This window comes from Microtus pennsylvanicus, chromosome 18 (genome assembly GCF_037038515.1).
Source record: "Microtus pennsylvanicus isolate mMicPen1 chromosome 18, mMicPen1.hap1, whole genome shotgun sequence".
In the NCBI taxonomy this organism is placed as follows: Eukaryota; Metazoa; Chordata; class Mammalia; order Rodentia; family Cricetidae; genus Microtus; species Microtus pennsylvanicus.
The window spans coordinates 5938980-5958991 of record NC_134596.1 but is presented as its reverse complement, the minus strand read 5'-3'; the positions used below and the strand labels follow the sequence as shown (position 1 = coordinate 5958991).

The following is a 20012-nucleotide window of genomic DNA, read 5'->3' as shown; positions in this document are numbered from 1 at the left end:
CACCAAGTATGTTGTCTTATTCCTTGTCCCATCCCCTATGTGCTCAAAATGCTGTTAGGGTTTGATGAGTGCTCCATAATTGAAATGATGAATAAGAGACTTGATGTCCATGTATAAGGATTTATATGTGTGGACATATTATAGACATAGATGTGCAGGTATTTATTTAAATGCTGAAACATTACACAGGTAATAACTTGAAAATGGAGTGGCATCCCCAGAACCTGAATTTACTTAGCTTTGCATCTTTCTACCCTGTCTGAGGAACCGTCTACTAATGCCTCTGAGATCCATAGACAACAGCCATCTTTGTATCTTTTTATATTTTCTATGGATGATCCCTTCACACCTGACAACTTTCTTGAGAATCTCTGTTTCTCATGGTCATCTTCTTTTCCAATAGGGACAGTACAGGCTGAGAGCCTTGTTGACTTTCTTCTTCCTCTTTTCTTCCTAAAATTTCCAAGTTTTGAATCTCAGAAAATTGACTTTATTTCCTGTTGCCAGGGAGTGGGCCCACTTGTTTGTCCCAGCCGCCTGCCTTGCATAGCCCCCAAAATAACCACACAGAAACTGTATTAATTAAATTACTGTTTGGCCCATTAGTTCTAGCCTCTTATTGGCTAACTCTCACATCTTGATTTAACCCAATTCTATTAATTTGTATTTTGCCATTTGGCTGTGGTTTACCAGCAAGATTCTAACTGGCGTCTGTCTCAGGCAGAGAATCCATGGCTTCTCTGACTCTGCTTTCTTCCTCCCAGAATTCAGTTCCATTTTTTCCACCTACCTAAGTTCTGCCCCTATCAGGCCAAGGCAGTTTCTTAATTCATTAACCAATACAAGCAGCATATAGAAAGAAGGACTTCCTATAATATTTCCCCTTTTCTGTTTAAACAAAAAGGAAGGCTTTAACTTTAATATAGTAAAATTACATATAACAAAACAGGTAGCAAATAAGAATTATAGTTACAATATTTATATCTACTTTATCTTTTACCATAACTAAGTAAAGCTATATTATTACTATTTATTTTTCAGTTCCATCAAAGACTCTAGAAGGATATAATATTACCTAAGTAAACAGGAAGTACATTTTAAGTACTCCTAAAATTCTAGAATTGACAGAGACATCTCGCTGCCTGGACAGTCACCCAAAGTTCTTCTGTACCATTGGGACATCCATCTTTAGCCCACAGGCCCATAATATCCAGCAGACCTTTTCATGAAGCAGGAAAATTCAAAGACAGTTCAGTCACTTCTGTATCCTGCAGAATGTCTCACAGAGTCTTTCATTAGGTGAAGGATCATCTCACCTTTAGGCAAGTTCAGCAGTCATTTCTCTGCATGTCGTGCATGTCCAATGAAGCAGTCCAGGCAAGAGCAGTTTCTTGCCCAAATGGCTAAGAAGCCTCTTCAATGCCCATGTTCCTCTCAAAGTAGCTTGGTGCTTCCAGGAGCAGATGCTTCTCACTGTCATGAAAAGTTCTAAGTTCTTAAAGGTTTTAAATGCCATATTCCGAAGATCTCTGAAAGGTTTGAAGAATACCTAACTGAAATATATGTCTATACATCTAGAAAATATAACTAACATATTACAAGCTTGACTATTATAGATGAATATCCATTAGCCTATATTTCTCAATTATACATTACATTTTTTAAGTGAACTACACAATTACAACACCTCAATCAAGAGCAGAAATATACATATAATAAGATTGACCATAAATTTGTATCAATAAACCAAGATCTATACCAATGCAAATTATTTATATCTATATCATATCCCCTTTAAATGCAAAAGAACATTTATAAACAATATTTGGGAATATGGGCATAGTTTTTTCTCTCCAAACTGCTTCTTGCTGTATGGGTGCACTGTTAATCTGGACTTTCGTGGTGTATCCTGTGTGCCAGGTTCATCTCAGTCAGCAATTGGGTGAAGAAATTTTTTGAGGGTGTTTATGACAACCTTTCAGGAGGCCTTGGTCTATGAAACCATATTTGCCTGTAGGCAATCTACAGTTTTTCATCCTCTGTGAAAACAAAAGAAGAACCTCTTTTCCCAAGCAACATGTTCTTAGACCTAAATTCTGAAGTCAAGATACCTTTATAATATACATGCTGGTTTAGCTAAGCAGCCCATACAATGAAATATCTCTGTACTTAGTTCCTTCACAGTTGAAATATTCAAAGATAACAAAATATACATAATCCAGATTCTCTGTGAATTTTCCATTTTTATGTGGCATATATTTTTTACTTCTTTTAATCTATGAATGTCTATAATCTGTCCCTTTAAAGACTTTACTCCCTTTTTTAACATTACTTTATGACTCTCTATACTCTTTTTCTTCTTTCTCCCAAGGCTGTGTACATTTATCGAATACTGTGACCCATTTAAAGGTCTTTTATGTCTAAATCAGTCCTATTGTGAATCTGTAATTCTTTACTGTCCAGGGGCACTTCTTAAAATGCTAAGTGCTTCTTAAAAACTTAAGTTGCGCCATTAGTAGGGGTAATATGGTACTACAGCAAAAACCTGTGTCTAACTCATTTTTTTGCTTTTGTTTTGTTGTTGTTGTTGTTGTTTTTCTAGAATTCCTTTTTAAGCTTTCTCAGGTTTTATGTGGATATAGTTGACCACGTTGGAGTTCCAATTGTAAGGAGAATGAATACAGATTCTGTGTGATTATTTCATGTGTAAGCTAGCCAGGCGGCCGGGAGAGGCAAGTGGGCCCTCTCCCTTACAACATTTTCCTTATCCACCCCAGGCTCCTGGCTATTTCTGCCACTGTTTTCTCTGCCTCACTGCCATTCTCTCATCCAACACTCCTTTCTAATGACCCATGAATATAACACATGCATGAATGTGTATTTTGTCATTTGTCATTTCTGTTATTAAATGTCTTTTACCAACACTCTTAGCTTTTATTTAACCACCATTCTCCAAAATTATATCACTGTAAGTGATTGTAACTCTGTAAGTTTGTTCCATTTGCTTTTTTTTAAAACCCACCTCCCAATTATTCATGCTCATAAACTTTTTCATCACTATTATATTGCCGTGGTTTTCTTCCTTCCTCCTTTGAAACACAATAAATAAAAAATAAGGGTCAGAATTTGGGATTCAACCTGAAGATCTGAAAAGCAAAACAACCATCCACTAGCTCTCACCTTGACCTTAAATAGCAATCTTGCCACCAGGAATCTCAGAATAAGACTGTATGTTAAGAACTGTTTTCTCCCATTTTATAAGCTTTTCTAGGGCTTGGATTAAAGGCATGCACCACTGGGATTAAAAGCATGCATCAGCGAATTACTATGACAACTATGTGGCTACTGGGATTAAAGGTGTGCATGTCATTGTGGCTACTAGGATTAAAGTTATGTGTTACCATAACCTGGTCTGTAAGGCTATCCAGTAGGACTGTTTTACTCTCAGATCTTTAAGCAGTCTTTATTTATTAAAATACAACTGAAATACCAGTACATTTCCCCTTTTTGTCTAAAATAAAAAAGAAGAATATAACTAATATCAGAAAACTATATACAATAAGTACCATGACTATGTACTATATATAGACAATAAATACATCAACAATATCTAGTCCATTTGCATTTGACAAATTCAGAGAAAATATTTTGTATCTATTCTATCTTGGTAAGTCCAAAGTCTTATACCTAATTTACTTTCTATCATAACTTGCTTTCTGTGTCTGGTAAGCTATAACTATAGCTGTCTAATCTTTAACTCCCTTAAAGACCCAAGAAGGAACTAATATTAACTCAGTAAGCGACCTGGTGATCCTCTGTATTTCCTCCATGTCTGCTGTTATATCCCCCTTTTCATTTATGATTCTGTTAATTTGGATATTCTCTTGCTGCCTTTTGGTTAGTTTGGATAAAGGTTTGTCTATTTTGTTGATTTTCTTGAAAAACCAACTCTTTGTCTCATTGATTCTTTGTATTGTTTTCTTTGTTTCTATTTTGTTGATTTCAGCTCTCAATTTGATTATTTCCTGCCATCTAGGTCTCTTAGGCATGTCTGCTTCTTTTTGTTCTAAAGTTTTTAAATGTTTTATTAATTCACTAGTGTGGGATTTTTCCAGCTTCTTTATGTAGGCGTTTAGTGCTATGAACTTTCCTCTTAACACTGCTTTCATAGTGTCTCATAAATTTGGTTATGTTGTATGGTCATTTTCATTGAATTTTAGGAAGCCTTATTTTCCCCCTTTATTTCTTCCTTGATCCATTGATGATTCAGGTGAGTATTGTTTAATTTCCACATATTTGTAGGTTTTCTGGAATTATTATTGTTGTTGACTTCTGGTTTTTGTCCATGGTGATCTGATAAGATACATTAGGTTATTTTAATTTTTTTGGATTTATTGAGGTTTGTTTTGTTATTGTATATGTGGTTGATTATTGAGAAGATTCTATGAGGTGCTAAGAAAAAGGTATGTTCTTTTCTGTTTGGATGAAATATTTTATATATGTCTGTTAAGTCCATTTGAGTCATAACATTTGTTAGTTCTCTTATTTCTCTGTTCATTTTTCGTCTGATTGACCTGTCCAGTGGTAAGAGGGGAGTGTTGAAGTCTCCCACTATTAGTGTGGGGGGGTTAAAGTATGATTTAAGCTTTAGAAGTGTTTCTTTTACATACATGTGTGCCCTTTTATTTCGAGCATAGATGTTCAGTATTGAAATTTTGTCTTGATAAATTTTTCCTGTGACTGATATGAAATGATCTTCTTTGTCTCTTTTGACTGATTTTAGCTTGAAGTCTATTTTGTTAGATATCAAGATAGCTACACCCACTTGTTTCTTAGGTCCATTTGATTGGTACAGTTTTTTCCAACCCTTTACTCGAGATGATGTCTGTCCTTGATGTTTAGATGTGTTTCTTGTATGCAGGACAAGGATGGATTCTGTGCATTTCTAAGGTAAATTCAGTCTATTTACATTAAGGGATATTAATGACCAGTGATTGCTACCTCCTGTTAATTTAGTTTTCATTGTCGGTGATGTTAATTTGTGTGTTTTTGTTTTCTTTGGGATTTTCTGCTTTGTGACCATCAGTTGTCTGTGTTTTTGTTGGTGTAGCCATCTTCCTTGGGTTGGAGTTTTCCTTCTAGTATTTTGTGTAGGGCTGGGTTTGTGACTAAGTATTGGTGAAACCTAGATTTGTCATGGAATATCTTGTTTTGTTTTTCTATGGTGATTAACAGTTTTGCTGGGTATAGTAGTCTGGGCTGGTGTTGGTGGTCTCAATGTCTGCATAATGCTTGACCATGACATTCTGACTTTTATTGTCTCCAAAGAGAAGCCAAGTGTAATTCTGATAGGTCTACCTTTATATGTTACTTGGAATTTTTCCTTTGCAGCTCTTAATATTCTTTCTTTACTCTGTATGTTTTGTGTTTTGATTATTATGGGCAAGAGAACTTTTTTTTTTTTTGATCCAGTCTATTTGGTGTTCTGTAAGCTCTCTTGTATCTTCATAGGCATATCTTTCTTTAGGTTGGGAAAGTTTTCTTCTATGATTTCATTAAATATATTTTCTGTGCTTTTGAGTTGAAATTTTTTTCTATACGTATTATTCTTAGATTTGGCCTTTTTATAGTATCCCATATTTTCTGAATATTTTGGTTTGAGCTTTTCTTAGATTTAATGTTTTCTTTAACTGATGAGTCTGTTTCCTCTATTGTATCTTCTGTGCTTCAGATTCTCTCTTCCATCTCTTATATTCTGCTGTTCATACTTTTGTTTGTGGTTCCTGATCATTTTTTCATGATTTCTGTTTCTTTTATTCCTTCGGCTTGTGTTTTCTTTATTGTCTCTATTTCAGTTTTCAAGTCTTGAATAGTTTCTTTCATATGTTTGATTTATTTTTCTTGGTTTTCTTTAAGTGGTTTGCTGCTGTCTTCCAATTTTTTGTTTGTCTTTTCCTCCATTTCTTTAAGGAAATTTTTCACTTCCTCTTTAAGAGTTTCAATCATTCTCTTGAAGTTATTTTTTAGGTCCTTTTCTTCTGCTTCATCTATATTTGGTTGTTCATTTCTTTCTGTTTTAGGGTCTTTAGGTTTTACTGGTGTTGTTTTGCTCTTTGTGGTGTTACATGTGTTCTTACCTTTTCTACTCATCTTTTCCTCTAATAGGTGTGGTTGGAGCTTTCTGAGATTCTGTTGAATAATATTCTAGGTGCCAGTGGTTACTTCCCTGTACCTGTTCTAGTGGAGATCACTGACTCTGGATCAGGTCATTGGCTAAATCCTGGTCTGCCAGTGTCCCAGGACTCCTAAGTTGGCATTTTCAAAAGCCAGAAATTCAATAAGAACTCCTCTATCTTCCTATTCTATAGCCTTAGTTAATCTTTGTAAAAAGTCACTAAAGGGTTCTCTTTGGCCTTCTTTAACCCTAGTATATATTCAATTCTTTTTCTTAGTTCTTGAATACTGCCCCAAGAATTTACCTCTTTGACATAGATAAAGGATGTGCTCATCATAAAGAGCTTGATCCTGCAAATAAGCATAAGTGCTCTTATCAAGAATTTGATCTTGGGAAGCCTCAAATCCTTTGTTCTTCTCTGGTGTTCTAAAATTTTTGCCTTTTCTCTCCATTAGCGTCTCCACAGCAGTTGTGGCCCATCTTCTAGGATTGCTGATACCAATCATGTGTGATAGCCTTATTGCTGGAAACCCACATTTTCACCGTCTCCATAACAAATGGTGAATGCAAGTCATAAGATACTAGTGCTTGTTTAATTTCCTTTAGATCATTCATACCTATAGGTTTCCATTCACATTCTCTGAATGCTTTAGGGTATTTAATGCTGGATGGTTTTTTAGAGGTGATTACAGGATAAGTAGCTAAAACCCTTGGTATGTCATCTCTGACTCTGACAGGTAATAGTGATGTTAAATCCTGCCCTTTTACCTCCACCTCCCTTTATCAGTTCTGATAATTTCCTCAATCGTTTCAAATCTTTTTACCACTGATTTGTAAAGCATTAATCTCTTGACCTGTGAATATATCTAATGATTTAAATGACTCACATAATCTCTGGGCCTCATTCTACATGTATGATTTCAAAATATAAAATTTTTCCAATAATGATAACTTCTCATCCTTGGATAGTACTTGGATGGTGTGCAGAATACCTTCCTGAAGAGATACTCTATCTGCTAACTTAACATAACTTTTTAACAGATTTTGATTGTCAAATTCAAAACTATGAATTCTTTCAGATAATTTTTCAGCACTCTTTATCATGGCTTGAACTTTTCTGGAAAATTATTAATATCCTTTTCAATGGTATTAATTTTTTAGCTAACTTTTGATTTTTGATGGTATACATACTGTCAGCTAGCTGGTTATTATTAGTCCATAAAGACTGTATCATTTTCAAAAGTACTTCATTCTTGGCTTTGTTATGATAAAATTTTTAAAGGATATAATATGAAAAACAAAGGTAAGTCACATTATTAAGTAAATGGATGCATCAGAAAAACAATATAAGCCCTGCAGAATATCATCTATGATATAATGGAAACATTATTAAATTCCTTGATGGTAATATTTTCTACAATTATATAACTTCCAGATTTATTTATTGATTGATTTATTAATAAAATGAACCTATGTTTGTTAGGAGATCTCAGTAAATTGTTTTCTGGGAATATAAACCAGAAGCTGTTCAAGTCACAGCATAGCGGGGGGCGGGGGAGTGTGCAAGATCCTAGGAAATTGCCAAGTCACTATGCAGCAGGTCTCCCAAAGGGGTAGCTCTGCTCTGGCAGGGTTTTGGCAGAAAAAATACTTATTAGGTAAAATCATCCCAAGTGGATAGGGATGGGAAACCTTTGGACATGACCCTTTTGAGCCAGTTTTAGTAGGCATGGAGTTGGAATCCACATGAGTTCCAAATGAAGCACAATTAATAAAAGCTCAGGGTCAGAAACTGGAGTTCAACCTGAAGATCTGAAAAGCAAAACAGCCAGCCACTGGCTCTTACCTCAAACTCTGTCTTAAATGGCTATCCTGCCTCTCAGAATCTCAGAATGAGACTGTGTGTTGAGAGCTGTCTCTTCCCATTTTATAATCTTTTCTAGGGCAGGGATTAAAGGCATGCACCACAGGGAATAAAGCCATACACCACCAGATTTCTATGACAACTAGTGTGGCTACTGGGATTAAGGTGTGTGCTATTGTGGCTACTGGAATTAAAGGTGCATGTTATTGTGGCTACTAGGATTAAAGGTGTGTGTTACTATAACCTGGTCTGTAAGGCTGACCAGTGGGACTGTTTTACTGTCAGATCTTCAAGCAGTCTTTATTTATTAAAATATAATTGAAATGCCATTTCCTCTTCCTGCATCCACCCATCCACTTGTCCATCCATCCCTCTCTTACTTCCTTCTTTCCTTTTGTAAACCTTCTTTAGCAATTGTTGGTTATGGGATGTGTGACATTCTCGTATTTGCCTATAACATGTTTTGATCATGCTCACCCATCTGTTTCTTTCTCCCTCTTCCACATCTTTATGTCCCCCTTTCACTCTCACACCCTCTTCACACCATGACAATACTTGTTTGGTTAGTCCAGCCTTCTTCCCTTAACACCATAATCTCCAGTTTCTGATGTATTCATGACACAATTTCCTTCTTCTCCATTATGTATATATCATTTGTCCTGGTCCACTCACTCCTCTGTTGTTGTAGTCAGTGTTGTGTTGCTGTGAAAAGACACCACGACCACAACAACTCCTATACAGGAAAGCTTTTAATTGGGGCTTTCTTACAGTTTCAGAGGTTTAGTCCATTATCATCATAGCAGGGAGCGTGGTAGCATGCAGGCTGAATGGTGCTGAAGGAGTAGCTGAGAGTTCTACATCTGGATCCACAGGCACGAAGAAGAGAGAGAGAGGGAGAGCTACTGGGCCTGGCTTAGGCTCTCAAAGTCATAAAAGCCTCAGGAAGTGACACATACCCTTTAAGAAGGCCACCTAATTCTTCTAAATAGTGCTACACCCTGATGACTAAGCACTCATATGAGTCTGTGGAGGCCATTATTATTCAAAGCAACACATCTGTTGATGAGCACCCAGGCTGGCTCACTCCATAATTTAGCTTATGTGATACAGCTGCAGTAGATGAGGTTCTGAAAGCATCTTTATAGTAACTGCTCCTTACCCCTCTTATCTTCATCCAGCTTAAGTCTGATAGTCAAAAATTGTTATCATTCTCATATACATGTCTCTATATCCCTTCCTTACATATTATTACTTATTTGCCAAAAAAATCTGTAAATAAAACCTTTAGTGTAGTACATGCAAAGGTCCATGTACCCCAACCTCAAAGTCCATCTCCACATGTAAAGCAATAGCCAAATCTCAGTTCTTGTCTTGCTTAACTAGTGTATTACTAAACATTTTCTAGAGTAGCAGAACTGATAGAATGAGTCTCTCTCTCTCTCTCTCTATATATATATATATATATATATATATATATATATATATATATATATGAATGATAGAGTTGGATCAGTAGTTAAGAGCATGTACTGCCCTTGCAAAGGACATGACTTCAGTTCCCAGCACACATGTGGGTCAGCTCACAAGTGCCTATCACTCCAGTCCCAGGACATTGATGCCCTCTTCAGGCCTCCACAGCCATGGTACTTACATGTACAAATACATACACAGAAACACAACATAATTTTTTAAAGATATAATGTTATTTTATAAATTAACTCCAGAATATGTATATAAAAATTGAATTACATAAAAATTAGACACATGCTTTCATCCATTGTTTTTTTAAGATCTATAAGAAGAAACCTCTCACAGTTAAAATTTTTCCTCACCTAAAATTTTCATTTTATTTTTCACACATTTTTTCTTATGTAAATTGCTGCCCTTGTGCATCTTCTATTTCTCATCAAATCATTATTTTGTAACAATAAACATAATTAGATTGGTTGACATATTTTTCTCCTTGGCCATAATATTCTAAGATATAATTTTACGTTGAGTATTGATTAACATTACAGCTATGTGTATTTATGATTAAATGAGCACATATTTGATAGAACATCACTGATATTATACAAAATATAATCAGAAAAATTTTAATGTAAGTAGCATGGATAACATAAATGCATTGATTGACGAGGTATAGGGACTAATTGTTTTCTTCATTTATGCATGAATAAGATCATTCCTAGAATCACAGAGTTCCGGTCCAATTATGTTCTTTGTTCTTATACATCTTGGTGCAAAGTAAGGTGATTTGGATCAATAGAATGGAATTGCTGAATTATAGATTTCTCAAAACCCCTGAGTTTTGTGCAAGTAATTTTAAAAGGTGGATTGAGAGGTAGCTCAGTAGTTAAGGGCATTAGAAGCTCTTGTAGAAACATGTATGTGTGGTTCCCAGCATATACTTGGAGGCTCAGTACTGTCCATATCACCAGTCCTAGGAGCCCATATGTCCCCCTTTGTCCTCTGTGGGCACTCCACAAATATGGTGCACAGGCATAGATGCAGGCAAGATACACATATCAAGGTTTATGTTGGGGTTAAGTCCCACTAAAACTCTCACGATTCAAAAAGATTTGCTCAGTCAGGCAAAAACCTGACTAATTAGGACTGAGCATAAACAAATTAAGTAACATAAATCTATTCATCATATCCCGTGTCTTCTTTCTATGTTCTCTCTAATCACACTGTTTCTTGTTCCTTGCTGCTGCTGTTGTTCTTGCTGTTCTTGCTGCTCTTCCCCCTCACTTGAGGTTTCCAGTTTATATGACCCACACAGGCATTAAGGATGGTATCAACATGCACTTTAGAATCATAAATAAAAAAATAGATAGAACCTGAAAAAGAAGCACTCCAAAAAAAAATGACACCGTTCAGGAAGAGCCAGCATCCAAGGGGAAATACCTGACATTCCAAACCATTAGACAAGATCGGTAGACATTTCTGAACCTTGGACTCCTCTCCCCTCACCCCAATCTCTATTGGGATAACCAGCTTTGGTAACATCCAGACCTGTTTGTCAGTAAGAGCTGGAAGGCTGTCTTCCTATCATTTAAAAATCCCTGTGTGGTTTATTAGCAAAGGTAATTGTGGGGGACTGACTTTAAGTAGATTTGACTATTAGACCCAAGAGTGGATGTTATCACTCTAAGGCCCCACGGGACAGTCATTCCCTTGCCCATAGAGGAGGGAACTACATTGCTGAGGTATTTTGGGAATGAATTCCATTTTGAAGGGGAGAAGATGCATAGCTTCACAAGGTTTCTGTAAAATTGACAGTGACTATCCAAAAAACAAGTGTTCCTGAAGTTCTACAAGTCAGGTCCCCCACAAGTTGTACACTGTGGGTCTGTCTAAGAATCTGTCAGCTGGACACATACTGTATAGCACCTCTTGCTCCAACATATACACATAAAATAAAAATTAAGAGAATTTTTAAGAAATTTAGAACTATTTCATTAATTACAAAGCAGTAAAATGTAAAATAATGTTTAATGACCTGGAACTCACTCTTATTTCTGCCATCCATTCTGTTGAACTCTTAGGGTAGGTGACTGTCTAAGTTACAAAAGCCATTGTCTTTGCAACTGGAGATATAGTCACTCTGTTAGTGCTGAATGCAGCATTTTAAATTATTCTCCATTCCTACTGGATTTTTTAATTATGTTATATATTGAAGAAATATATTTAAGTCAAGATAGTTGAGCGGGGATGGTTTCTAGACTTAGGCCCCTTCACATTAACACTGGAAGCAGAAAGGAAGCAGAGATTCTTTATTGTGTCTGCCAGAACTTCAATGTAAAGGAACCTACTGATCATAAATGACTCAATACATCCTAGTGAAGCCTTTCAAAGTTCAGTTTTCTGAACTGTTCACAATGAAGGCTGGAAGAGGATTTGTTCAGCAAGGCTTTGTCTAAATCTTACAGTAATTATTTACAAGCCATGATTTGTGGTGAATCTTAACCTTTTTTCTCTAAGTGAAAGTCCTCTTGCTAGTCACGATCAAAAACCACGATGAGATTATGGCCTGCTGTGTCATGTAGAGGGATGCTATAAAATAGTCCCACACTACCTCAGAATTGAGTATAATAAAGGGTCCTTTATTTAGGGGCAGATTCACAGATTCACAGATCCCTGCATGAGCAGGGAACAGGAACTGAATCCAGAAGTTGAGAAAGGGAGGCCTCACAAGCTTTACATTTATATTTATAGTAAAAAGAGGCCATGCCCAAGTAGACTGGTATCTTAAAGGCTATTGACTGAAGGAGTTCTCACAGCACCCCCCCTTTTGTCTAAATAAGAGAGTTCTAAGCCTAATACAAAATTATATACAATAAAAACAAGTATCAAGCATAAAATTAGAATTACAACCAGCATAAACAATAGCAAGCAAGAAACATATTCTTAATGTTTCAATAATTGTCCTATCCTAAGGAGTCTAAGTCTTGTATTAGAAATGGCTTGACTAAGTCATGAGAGAAAATAACTACAAGTATCTAGTCTTCAACCCCATTGAAGACCTGAGAAGGGAAATAATATTACTTGAGTAAACAGGAAGTTAATCAAGCACCTTCCAAAATATGCAATAAATGACAGAGACAACTGACTACCTGGGCAATCACCCACACTCTCATTTGCAATGTTGGAGCAACCAACTTTGGTTAAGGCCTAGAGTAACTGACTGACCATTTTCAGAGGCAGGAAAGTTTTCAAAACCATCTTCCCCTGTCTTGGCAAGGTTTGGTATTCTTTTTTCTTGTATCTTGCTTGTTCTGCACAGACATTGTGCATTTTGTCAGAGGTCAAGGCATGGGCAGTTCTTTGCCCAAAGGCCAATTTTGCCAAGAAGAAAACAAGCTCAAAGTGGAGTGTCTTCAGTGCTCAACATTCTCTCAGGAATAGATGGGTGCTGCCAGGAGCAATTGTGTCTGGCTCCAGATGTAGATGGATGCTATAAAGTATTCCTAGCTGAGAATTGATATAATAAAGGTTTCTTTATTTAAGGGTAGATACACAGATCACAGTTCTCTGCACAAGAGGGTAAGAGGAACCAAATCCAGTAGCCAAGAGAGAGGCTGTGCAAGCTTTACTTCTATATTTATAGTACAAGAGACCACGCCCAAGTAGGCTGATATCTTAAAGGCTATTGGCTGAAAGAGTTACCACAGCAGTGGCATTAGAATTATTTGTTTGAAGATCACTGATCTTTGTAATGTTGAGCCTGTACCAGCTAGGAGCCTGTGTGTCTCTGTCTCCAAGTTTCTCATACTGTCAAATCACTCAGTGAAAGTTTGTGTGTATCATCAAATGTGAATCTGTGAACCTTAGAGATTGTTCCTATTTTGTATTTCCAGAGTTTTGTCAATCATGCTATAGGTCAAAATCAGCCCATGACCTGAAGTCAGGAATGCTTTGTAGTGTATTTTTACATACAACCATGGAAGGTTCTAGAACCCTCTGGAAGCACAGCCTTGAGTCTGCCTAGCCCTTAATAAGATGTCACCAAGGTTAGCTAGGCATGTCAGCTAGCATAGAGTGCTAGCCTGTCCCTGAGCACTAACACAGAGAGTTGCCCTAGGACTGCCAACAAACACAAAGGGTTGGCCTGGCATTGTCAGCTCCCACAGAGCATCAGGCTGGCACTGTCCACTAAGGCAGAGTATCTGCAGCACCGTTTCATTTATTTCTGCCATAGGAAAGAAGACGCGAGTTTGAACTAAATCTCAGGAAAACGGGTCTTGAGTTGGAAATTGAAGATAAAATGGTAACTATATTTGATAAATTATCCAAGGATTTTATTTTAAGTGGGTTTTTCTCCTATTCATGTATTTGGCTAGATAGAGAGTGGGTTTGGAGCAATACATAAATCTTTTGGCTACAGAAATATGCATGGAGACAAGACATCCTGCATTTTCACAGGTCTGTAGTCAGTAAGGTGACGTTTCAGTGAAGCTTCTTAAAATGTGCAGGAGCATAGGAAGTCGAAGAAAGGCCAATCTGTAAAGTGCTTGCCATAAAATTTCACCCAGAAACCATATAAAACTCTGGATATGATAATATGTTCTTATAATGCCAACTGTGGTAAACAAGTGGGCCCCTGGGACATAGTGTTCATCGAGTCTACCCTCATTGGTGAGCCCCAGTCCCAGTGAAAGACCATCTCAGAGCAAACAAGCAAACAAGGTGGATGACTCCTATGGAGGTACACACAAGACTGACTCCAGTCACACACATCCACACACTACATATGCAATATCAGACACGCGTGCATGCACGCGCACGTGCACACACACATACACACGTGTCTTCCACTAAGGGTATAGAAAGATGAAGCACTTTGTTTACATAGCTGTTTTACCTTGATGCTGCCTGTCACATTGCACACTGGGCCTGGCTGTCTTGCAGGATAGCCACTATTTAACCCATGGTACTCTGTTCATGAATAGGTAACATTATTTCATTCTGTAACTGTATTCATGTTTATTATCGCTTCTCTACAATTACCTTTAAAGTTGTGTTTAAGCCCTACTTAAGATCACATTCTCTCTGTGACTCTTCTGAAATCCTCCAACTTTGTTTTCATTTTCTAACTATTATTTCTCATCAGTTTTTACTGATACAATCAATGAATGTGTGTAGTACAACACAATATATAACTTACTTTCCTTTGTAGTGGACCTTCAGGTCGGGTCTATGAAGGAACTATGGAAGAAGAGTGGGAATATCTAACAGCATGCATATAATATAATGTAATGTAGTACAATGTAATATAATATAATATAATAAATTCTAATAACCTCACTGATTATCGAAACAAAATCCTGAGATGACGCTCATCAAAAACCATTATAGTGTCTAGAATTATATATATGTATATATCACTGTGAATCAGTCTAGTGCTGAGTGAACTAGACACACTAAAGTATATTATAGATGATATTGAGTATATTTATGCTAGTATAGCCATAAACCTGAAGTATATTTCAAACAAAATTCTCTCTCAGTCTCCATGTGTCTTTGTAGCACCCCTCCTTGTGGCATGCATATATACACATGTATATAATGTATGTGTGTTAATTTCTATGTTAGTACATGTCTTAGTTTCTTTTCTTTCACTATGATAAGATACCATGGCCAAGGAAACTTATAAAACAAAGTTTTTGGGGGAGCAATGATTTCAGAGGTTTAGAATATGTGATGGAGAAGCACTTTGTAGAGGCAGGAACAGTTGAGAGATTCCATCTTGATCCATGACAGGAGGAAGAGAATAAGACACTGGACCTGAAGTATGCATTTGAAACTTCAAGGTTCTCTTTCAGTGACACACTTCCTCCAACAAATCCACACCTTCTCATCCTTCTCAAATAATTCCACTAGCTAGGGACAAAGCACTCAAACGTATGAACCTATGGAAGCTATAGGTTCCATATAGGTTCAAACCACCATAGTACGCACACACACATAAACATCTTAGAGGAATCTCATTTCTTAAAAGTTTTGCTTAAAAATTGATTAAATTGAAAATTTATTTTATCATTGAGAATTTGAGATTTGCTTTCTTTTATCTTTAAATTTCTTTCACTCTGTCTCTTTTTTATGCAGAACTCTGAAGATGGAAAAACCTATTTTGTGAAGATCCACGCCCCATGGGAGGTCCTAGTCACTTATGCTGAAGTGCTGGGAATCAAGATGCCTATTAAGTTGAGTGACATCCCACGACCAAAGTACACACCTCTGAGGTACATGCTTGGGCCTGTGAAGCTCCCAGCCACTGTGAAGTACCCTCACCCTGAGTATTTCACTGCCCAGTTCAGCAGACATCGCCAGGAGCTCTTCCTCATTGAAGACGAGGCCACTTTCTTTCCATCTTCAGCGAGAAACAGAATTGTAAGTGGTGAAGGCTTTGGACACCTCTCTCCATGTGTGCTGTGTAAGACTCTGTTCTTACAGGATTGTGCAGGCTCAAAGCTAAGCACTCAGAGTTTTACTAGGCATGGCAAATATAACCATCTCATAGGATTATGCAGGGATGGAGTCTGTTAGATCCAGTTTTAACTTGTTAAAATCCCTATTCCTCAAATATTATTTAAGAGCAGGTGATTGATAGTAGATACAATAGTATAGGAGGAATAACATAACTCCAGAACAGCCTATCACTGAGAGCCCAAGGGTTTGTGCATTATATCATCATTGTAAATTGATTCCGTGATCTTAAATTGGATTTTATAAATTTAACATCAGAATATCGATCAGTTTAATTCAGTTTAAATATTTTAATTTCTTTATATATAGAAAGGCTTCAAGGAGCCTCGGACATTTTCCCCCCAATTAAATCATTTTCAGGCTTGTCAACAATATTTCTTCTCCGTCCGTAGTCCTAGGTCTTGTACATTGCTGACTGGAAGCCCCAGACACCACTGTTTCCTTGTGTTGGGTTGAGATCATACATTTCTTATGTTACCCTGAAACTTAAGTGAATTCATCTGCAAACAGCTTTGAACAACACTTAACAGACAGCAACTGCTCAGTGGGAAAGAGCTCTCATTCTCATTAGACATCTGATTTCAGAAGAACAAAGACCATGTTGGTCTTGCCTTTGTATTTTGTGTGTGTGTGTCTGTGTGTGTATGTGCGTGTGCACACATGTGTGTGATTTAATTATACCATCTGATTCCCAGCCACTACAGACCTATTTGCCCTTGAGACCCACACATTCTCTGCTTATAAGTAGAAGATATGGCACATTCAATTTTCTTACTAGTTTTTTTTAAAAAAAAATATTTATTTACTATGTGTACAATATTCTGTCTGTGTGTATGTCTTCAGGCCAGAAGGGGGCACCAGACCTCATTACAGATGGTTGTGAGCCACCATGTGGTTGCTGGGAATTGAACTCAGGACCTTTGGAAGAGCAGGCAATGCTCTTAACCACTAAGCCATCTCTCCAGCCCTCTTACTAGTTCTTAACCCATTATTTTTATTTAAATTTACAGAGATATCAAACAGATGTAGCTACTAAAATTTTGGTACGATGCAAACTGAATATGAATTGGGAAAGAATATTTTTATTTTCCCAGCAGAATTAAAATATACAAAGGCCTACACGTCAAACCATCACCTTTCAGGGAATAGGGAGGCGCTGCTGTTGTATCAGAAAACTTCTTTTCAAGCCGTAATGTTGCTGTTTCCTAAATAAGTAACTTCTCTGGAAGCAGAGGTTCTGTGCTGGAATGAAAATGTAGTCAGTAACTTGTTCTCTATTGTTCTAATTATAGTCTGATAATGACTGAGGATGCTACTAATTGCTGAGTGCCAGCCTAATGTATACAAAGTGCTAGATTTAGGCTTTATCCCACCTTCCACAAAGATGGACCAGGAGACTGTTCAGCGCAGGAAGGTTGCTGCTATTCCTTCACCTTATCCTTTGCTACTCATTGTCGCTTGTAAACCTTGCCAGCGAGTTTTGTAAGTGGGAGTATAGGCTCCCTTCCTTCTATAGCACAGAAACACCATGCTCACGGTTTAAAAGGCTGATGTAGAAAGAGTCCCTTCCTTCCTGTCCCACTCAGCTTTTTAATCTGTGTATGGACACAATGAATAAATCTCTGGAGCATCGTATTAGGACAGACCCTCATATTTGAAAGCATCTTCCCAAACACCACAGTAAGAAATTATATATGCATGCATATGACACACATATGTAATGTTAAATTGAGAGTCCCCATGACGCATATGTGTGTGCACACCATCGTAATAGAAAAAGTATGGAATTTTTGATATAGATTTAGCCACTTGTATAGGTGGGAAAGCTTACACAGTTAACATGAGTTCTGAATTGAATCTCTGCCTAATGCATCTGCATTGAAAGAGAAACCGATAAGAAATTTTCTGTCACTTTGGTCATAAGGACAGACCTGACTTTCAGAGCACACTAAAGGGAGGGCACCAGCTTCCTGTCCATCTGTGGTGGACACATTCCATTGCTATAGTACATGCATGTGCCACTTGGCTGAGATTCAGTGACACCATGTTTTCTGAATATTGGTGGAACCCTGCCTTGAGATGCTCTAGAAACAACACTTCCCCAACTGGACATAACACTTTTATTTCTCCATGTGTCTATGTGACTGTTAGAATCCTTCCTGAATATCACAAATAGACCATTGTGGAGTGGACTTGCTGGGCCTGGTATTTCACACCTGGAATACAGGCCCTTCAAAGGCTGAAGCAGGAAGACCACCATTAAGTGTGGGACCAGCCTGGACTATGCAGTGAGCTCCAGCCAGTTCTGAGAAATAAAGTTAAGACCCTATCTCAAAACAAATAAGCAAATAAATAAATCCATGAAGATAATAATCATGCACACATACAAAAGCTGAAGAGGTAGATAATGTTGGATATATTTTGACTATTCCCTTAACCAGCATTCCCCTTCATCTCTCTGGCACTCCCTACGATCCCTTCTCCCTGAGACAAAACACCATGAAAATTGGTCCAGGCATACAATGTCACATTGACCTCTGTGTGATCAAGTTAAAGTTCCTTAGTTTGAATCAAAAGCCAGGAGTGAGAAAACTTCATAAGACAGATTTGTGAAATGCTGAGGACGGCCAGCTGCTCGGCCACCTGTGCCAGTCAGTCAAATCTTGGACACCAAGGAGACATTCCTGAAGGAAATTGAAAGTGTATTGCAGTTGACAGACATCCAGTAAGACAGCTTTTTCAGCCTTGTGGCTGAACCTTTTGGGGTGTGGATAGATCAAACCTTTAAGCCAACATTACCTTACATCAAACCTAATGTGGGTTTAGACCCTACCCTCAGTCTGTGAAGCCAGGGCGATGTGAAGAAACTGCTGCAGAAGACCTTGACAACTGTGAAGATGGTTTCTGGGGGTTTACACGAAGACTCTATCTCCTGCGCACCTGGGTGCACAGCAGAAGTCACAAAGAAGGGGCTACAGCTTGCCGTCTACAAGATCTGGGTCAGGGAACTGGTGACAGGGGCTGTGCCCTTAGCAGATTCTCAGTGCAGATGCAGAAGTGTCCTGTCAGACCCGCGGGGTCCTCTTTCCCCCAGGCCTGTTGGCCACCATGTGGAGAGGGGAAAGAAGCAGATTGAGCAGCAGAAATCTTTGGTGGCCCTTGAGCACGAATAGAGACATTCCTCTGGGAGACATATTTCTGTGTATCAGCTCAACTTTATTCCAGATTTAAGGAATATATAGGACTGGGGAGCCTGGGAACAAACTTACTTTGCATTAAGTGGCATCTCCTAACACAGGCTTTGCATGTGACTGTAGGGTCCTATAGCGAGCTCCTAGTGCAAGTCTTCTTAGTCGGGGTCTGTGCCCAGTGTCAAGATAAGGATGACTCAGGCATCTGACTTAGAGACAGCTTTAAGTTAAGGTCAGTCTTTCAGGCCCACATACATTTTCCAGATAAGGCTGGGTGGAGAACAGGAAGCTTTACTGGAGAGAAAGAGTTCCGTGCTATGGAGCTGATGAGTAATCTGCCAGGCCACAGGGAGGCTGTGACCTCAACCAGCCAGCAGTGTCCTATAACACCAGAAGATGCCCTCTAGGACTTCCCTGTAGGAGTGGAGAGGCTCACTTCAGAGCCTCAAAGGGCAGGATGATGCTTTTGCTAGGGGTCCAGGCAGTGGATAACTTTAAATTGAAACCCATGCTCACATGGCATTGTGAAAATTCTAGTGCATATTAGAATTAGAGCATCTATCTCCCTCTGTATCCTATAACAGGACAACGAAGCCCAGGGGGCAGCACATCTGCCTAAACTGAACATGCTAACCCACAGATGGAGTGCACTTTGCAGGAAGCAACTTCTATTGTTACTTCAGGAAGCACACAGCTCCCTGGCACTCAAACTAAAAAGCATAATGGCTTCTCTCCATGCTGCAAATATGACCTCCACTCTCCAGCCCATGGATCACTGGTTTCGGGTCCT

The 20012-nt window shown here is 38.0% G+C and overlaps 1 protein-coding gene across 3 annotated transcripts in view; it reads left to right on the top strand.

The window, feature by feature from the left end:
* Ano5 (anoctamin 5) overlaps positions 1-20012 on the top strand; it is a 76738-nt gene that overhangs the window by 18619 nt on the left and 38107 nt on the right. For 2 of the 3 annotated variants that reach the window (XM_075952717.1, XM_075952714.1), the window contains exons 6-7: positions 13744-13812; positions 15651-15935. In XM_075952717.1, the coding sequence (XP_075808832.1) occupies positions 13744-13812; positions 15651-15935 (354 nt within the window). The remainder of the gene's footprint in view (positions 1-13743; positions 13813-15650; positions 15936-20012) is intronic. The other variant, XM_075952716.1, reaches the window with a different exon arrangement.